Raw genomic sequence first — 6,647 nt, 5'->3', positions numbered from 1 at the left:
AAACTACTATGAAAACTTTACTAATTTATATAGAAATGAAAATTCACAGTATGTCATTACCTCTTACTATTCATCACATGGTGCTCTCTTGCCTTAATATACTCCTATGCTTTTCTGTTTGTTTTGTGATGGAAATTGTAGTTGTTTTATTTTGAAATTTGTTGTTTTTCTCATCCATTCAACAGCAATCTGAAACAATTTGTAATTCAGATTTGCAGTTTGAAGTATAATTAATATATATACATATCAGTGCAGTTAGCATTTTGATTATTTTGTCCAGTTGCAAGATGACTTTTAACTTGTTTCCTTTACAGTATCCATGCATAAATATTTGCCATTTTGGTTGGTTAAGGCAAGTTCAAGTTAAATATTATTATTTTGTTGCTATGGGACAATATAGTTATAGAAACATTTACTGCAGAAAACTGTACCTCCATATATGTGTAGAGAAATTTCTCATTACACCTACTAACATTTATTTTTACTATGACTACATTGGAGCACACTTTTTTAACAATATATAAAGCTAAGCTTTGAGACCCTATTTTGAATGCTTTGGTGACATGTATTTGTCATTATGGTGACTACAACTCTTACCCAGCTAGGTAAAAAGCTTCAAGGGCTGTGTCTAAGTATAGCAATACAAAATGTAGGTCATATTAGAGGCCTCTAACCATTTCTTAGTCAGTGAAACTCATGCTTCAAATGCTAAATGTAAAATGTTTATAAGCTAGTATAGTAAAGCTGAACCATTGTATTTTAAAGGATTTTTACAAGCACTACACAAACTGCCAAGGGCCTGAGAAAAATGAAGTTCCGGAGAAGAGATCTCTAGGCAGTGACATCCTGATCTTCAAGGAAATCTGGCCCGTAGGGGTGTCTGTGTGTGGTGTGTTTGCTGTGACTTTGGCCGCATTCCCAGCACTTTGTGTTACAATCCAATCTACCTCAGAGAATAAAACATGGGCAGGTGAGGGTAGAGCTCATTAATTGCTCTGATATTTAAATACTGGATATTGATAAATTTGATTAAATAAGAAATTTGTTATGAAAAAAAAGTTTTTCTTTAGTGAAAAAAAAAAGTCAGGAATCAGCCTCAGTATCGTTATTTATTTAAGACCCCTTTTACTTGTAATATAAAGTAAACATTTCTATAAGATTTGGAATACGATTGACATTATAATTTAAACTTCCAGGATATTAAGTCTTGTTTTGTTTTTACAGAGGTCTATTTCCAACCTGTTGTTACATTCCTGCTTTTCAATGTTGGTGATTATTTGGGGCGTCAGGGTGCTGGTATGATTATGTGGGTGAGTTTCAGTTATTTTTCTTTTAATTATCCTTCTTCTTTCTATATTATAGATATGGAAACACATGCAGACTGTAAAAAAATGTATTGATGAAATATTTCTGCTTTATCCCTCATGGACACAAAGTTTAAGGCTCTGGTGTTTACATTCAATGCATGTCTTACCATCAATGTACTTTGTGTCAGAGATCTACTTGGTTTCCGTGAAACTCTCTGACTAATATATATATATATATATATATATATATATATATATATATATATATATATATATATATAGTATGTATATATATACATTATTATTATTATTATTATTATTATTATTATTATTATTATTATTATTATTATTATTATTATTATTATTATTATTGTTATTGTTATTGTTATTGTTATTGTTATTGTTATTGTTATTGTTATTGTTATCATTATTATTATTATTATTATTATTATTATTATTATTATTATTATTATTATTATTATTATTATTATTATTATTATTATTATTATTATTATTATTATGAAAATGGTAATGATAAAGATGTCCACTGTAGTTTTTTTTGTGAATTCTACTGTCCACAGTTGGCTATTGACCAAGTACCCATTGACCAAGGAGTCAGACAGTAAGCCTTAGTGTCCACACTTAATTTCCCCACTTGTGTTGAATTTGCAAGAAAATGTCTCTTTTTCTATTGCACTTAGTATCCATATTATTGTTACTATTACTGACATTATGATTAATGATGATATAAGAATACTAATTTCACGGTTTCTAAGCACTTGTAGAGTCATCGCTATCTAAATAGCTTACATACATATTTGTTTCAATGACATTCATATATACATTTGTGCACATAAGAGTGATCTCATGGGCTTAACCCAGTGCCAATGGGCATGACATATACGTGTATGCCATGCCCACTGTGATTTTACTTGTTTAATTGTTTTTACACATAGATGGCTACACTTGTACTAAGTCACCAATGAGCCAGTTACGAGTACTGCCTGTCTCACCCCTTGACCCTTTTCTTTGATTTACAAAAATATTTGCCGTTATCTTATTTTGCTGTTACTAATGTTTATAACATTATAGTAATTTTAGTGTTTTTAATAAAAATAACACCATTGAGATTCATAGTACTAGTAGAAATTAAATTTTTCCCGCCAATTCAAAGAATGGAGAAATCAGGTAAGGTCACAAGGTCTACTAATTGACTCCTTTGTGGCTAAGCACTAGCAGAGCCATCTATGTGCAGAAACATTTCACAAAAAATATAAAAAATGACCACAATATTTTCCCCGGTTCTTATTAATTTTTCCTGGGGGGCAGTGGGTTAAAAGGCTCAGTGGAGAGCTGTTCATTGTTGTTGTTGTCATTGTTATTGTCATTATTTTATTTTTTCCCTTATCATTACTATTACTATTATTATTTTAATATGATTTTGTTCTAATTATTGCTGTTGTTATCATAATTGTAATCAGTATGATTATTATTATTATTGTGTTTATCATTATTATTCTTGTTTGTATTCTTATTATTAGTATTAGGAGTAATGGTGATGATAATGATCATTGTTATGTTTGCAGTGGCCTACAGTCAGTAGGTTATGTTACTTAGTGTTATTGTTTTCCCTTTAGTCTTCATGTATTCTTTTATTATCTCCATTCATATGGTTGTTTAATCTTTTTCCACAGCCACGACAAGGGTCAAAGATTCTGTATCTCATGACGTTTCTACGGCTGATTTTCATTCCCTTGTTCCTGTTTTGCAACAAGCCTGATTCCAGCATACCAAGTGTCTTCGCTCATGATTCCTGGTACATCTTGTTCATGCTGCTCTTCTCCTTGTCCAATGGATACTGCTCATCTCTCTGCATGACATATGGGCCCAAGTAAGTGATTTTAGCATTTGAATGTTAGTCAGGCTGTAGGTAAAATTATTTTTTTTTTTTTTTCAATTTTGGATGACCATTTTTATTATTGCTATTATCACACACATATGCACACAGCAGGCACACTACGCGCACACTACGCGCACACTACGCGCACACTACGCGCACACTACGCGCATTATGCGCACACTACGCGCACACTACGCGCATTATGCGCACACTACGCGCACACTACGCGCACACTACGCGCACACTACGCGCATTATGCGCACTATGCGCACACTACGCGCACACTACGCGCACCACGCGCACCACGCGCACCACGCGCACCACGCGCACCACGCACACTACGCTCACACTACGCGTACACTACGCTCACACTTCACTCACATTACACGCACATTACACGCACATTACACGCACTCTACTCGTACACTACAGGTACACTGCACGCACACTGCATCTACACTTCATGCTCATTTCATGCATATTTTACACACACACACACACACACACACACACACACACACACACACACACACACACACACACACACACACACACACACACACACACACACACACACACACACTGCACACACACACACACCGCACACACACACACACCGCACACACACACACACCGCACACACACACACACCGCACACACACACACACCGCACACACACACACACCGCACACACACACACACCGGACACACACCGCACACACACACACACACACACACACACACACACACACACACACACACACACACACACACACACACACACACACACACACACACACACACACACACACACACACACACACACACACACACACACACACACACACACACACACACACACACACACACACACACACACACACCGCACACACTGCACACACTGCACACACTGCACACACCGCACACTATGCGTACAGGACCTTACACACCGCGCACACACACAACACACACAACACACACAACGCACACAACACACACAACACACACAACACACACACACACAACACACACACATCACACACACATTTTGATTATGTATAATTCATAATTTTTCTGAGCCCTTGCGTGTGCTGTGGTAGCAATCTCGTCTAGCAATCTTGCTGACCTGTGTTCGAATCCCTTGCTGCCAGTGGATGGTAACCCTGCCCATTCCTTGCACACAGGGGATAATTTAGAAGCAAAGTAAAACAGACAGCATGTCACACTAAGAATAGCATTGTAACAAATGGAATAAAACTAAACTAAATTATTGTGTCTCTTCCTCAGGATGGTCTCGGAAGATAAGGCAGAGAAGGCCAGCAGCATGATGGCTGCTATGCTAGGCCTGGGTCTCCTGACAGGTGGCTTGCTGTCATTTGCTTTTAGACTCATTGGGTAAAGAGGCAAGCATTCCTTACTCTGGCTTGAAGAATCAACAAGTAAATTAGAAATATTTTATTGACAATTCCTTCCTACAGTAAGGGTAAAGGAAGATGTGTTCAAGTTCTCTTTGAATGATGTGAAATTTTTCATCGTTAAAGGAAAGAATCCTAGACTTTTAGAAGTAAATTGATCATACCAGGTATTCAGTCTTGAAGATGGGAATTGGAGTAAAAATTTGATTGTATTTCTAAGAATGAACATAAATGTTTATGAGGATTGGTTCTCTAACAGCTCTCTTGATAAATATTGTCATGGTTAAAAGAAAATGTGCAAGAATTGTAAATGCCTGGCTCCTAGAACTTTGTATATGATTTTTTATCATTATTATTATTATTGTTATTGTTATTATTATTATTATTATTATTATTATTATTATTATTATTATTATTATTATTATTATTATTATTATTATTATTATTATTATTATTATTATTATTATTATTATTATTATTATTATTATTATTATTATTATTATTATTATTATTATTATTATTATTATTATTATTATGATGTGTTATCTGGGAAGAAGTGAATGAGTAGGATGTGGGCTGTGACCCACCTGATAATACCTTGAATATTTATTTATAAGAAAGAAAGAATTAACATTGGATCAAAAGGGTTATTACCCCTGTTCTAATACCTGTTATTGGTTTCCAGGTATAGAATAATATTTGAGAAATTTGATTCCTTAGAATGTCGATTCTCCTTCGCTTGATATTTGCGATTAAGGAGAATGGTTATCCCGGTAATAAACCAGTGACTATAACAATTTATAAAGATTTTGATGTAATTTTTAGGGATAAAGATGGTTGTAAAGACTCAGATCCTGGCATTCACAGTTGAGGCACAGGATATTCTTGTAAGCAGATTACTCTGTGAGATTGATGAATGGGATCATAGTTCATTTGTATTTTCATTGAACTTTTATTTATTATGTATGTTTTTCTCTACTTTATCTAGGAATTTATTATCTATATCTGTTTTAAAATATCAAATCTAGGCTTATTTTTCTAAGGTATTTACTAAAGGATATCCATAAAGCCTTGCAATGTACCTGTGTTCATTTAACACATTTGTCAATGTTTTATATTTTATTTCAAGAGATTATAAGATGGTAGATTAAGCTTTTTATTTTTGCAATGATTGTGAATGCATTTATATACTCAGCAGTGTATGAGGAGAAGGAACATATTTCTGGAAATTTAGGAGGGCTTTCACTTTTTTTAATGTTGACATAATAATGACTATACCTGTTGGTAGACTATTGGTACAGAACAGGAATAATATAATTATAAACTATATGTTCATTTATTTTGTAGCACAAACATATTACATTTTAATAATATGGAACTTAAGCCATATGTTTATCAATTCCATTTTTAAAAGTTCTTTTGTTTGCAAAATATTAATGGTTATGTCTCAAGTTATCAATTCTGTAGATTCATTTTTGACTTATCTTTTTTTTTTTTTTGCCTGAAGTACTCATTTGTAAAGATAATGGCTTTTTTAAGCTGGAATTATTATTTGGTCATTTCTGGTAAAATGTAGACATTTACAAACTTAGATTAATGTTGTGATTACAAGGTATACAGTATAGAAAACAATGGAGAAAGAACATATTATTCAGTTTATTTATAAGGCAGGGAGTATGTGCCTGGTACTTCTAAATGATCTTATTTTCACATTATATAATGTATGCTTCTTTTATAAATGGAGACATTATTAACATACTGCACTTTTCTTTGCTTCCTTAGTTGAGACAAAATAAACAAAGCTGAACAATAAATGTTTTGAAAGTACTGTTGATGAGAAAGTACACTTCTGAAATGGAAATGCAAGAGGAAATTCCAGTTAATAGAAGTCTTGCAACCCCATACTCTCTTCTTTTTATTTCTTTGCCTATAATCCGTGCAACTGATAGATTACTGGAACCAAAAAAGGTTTGAAACAAGGCTGCTCATTGGTGCTCATTGGCTGCTCAGAGGACCATAGGGAAT

At 33.8% G+C, this 6,647-nt stretch overlaps 1 protein-coding gene across 3 annotated transcripts in view; it reads left to right on the top strand.

Annotated features, from left to right (window-relative positions):
* Nucleotides 1–6,378, top strand: part of LOC125041147 (equilibrative nucleoside transporter 1-like) — a 46,926-nt gene extending 40,548 nt beyond the window's left edge. For all 3 annotated transcript variants that reach the window (XM_047635946.1, XM_047635948.1, XM_047635947.1), the window contains 4 exons: nt 766–970; nt 1,225–1,310; nt 3,002–3,198; nt 4,495–6,378. In XM_047635946.1, the coding sequence (XP_047491902.1) occupies nt 766–970; nt 1,225–1,310; nt 3,002–3,198; nt 4,495–4,606 (600 nt within the window). In that variant the 3' untranslated portion in view covers nt 4,607–6,378. The remainder of the gene's footprint in view (nt 1–765; nt 971–1,224; nt 1,311–3,001; nt 3,199–4,494) is intronic.
* The last annotated feature ends 269 nt before the right edge of the window (nt 6,379–6,647 follow it).

Source organism: Penaeus chinensis, chromosome 30 (genome assembly GCF_019202785.1).
Source record: "Penaeus chinensis breed Huanghai No. 1 chromosome 30, ASM1920278v2, whole genome shotgun sequence".
Lineage (NCBI taxonomy): Eukaryota > Metazoa > Arthropoda > Malacostraca > Decapoda > Penaeidae > Penaeus > Penaeus chinensis.
This window is presented reverse-complemented; position numbering and strand designations above follow the sequence as displayed.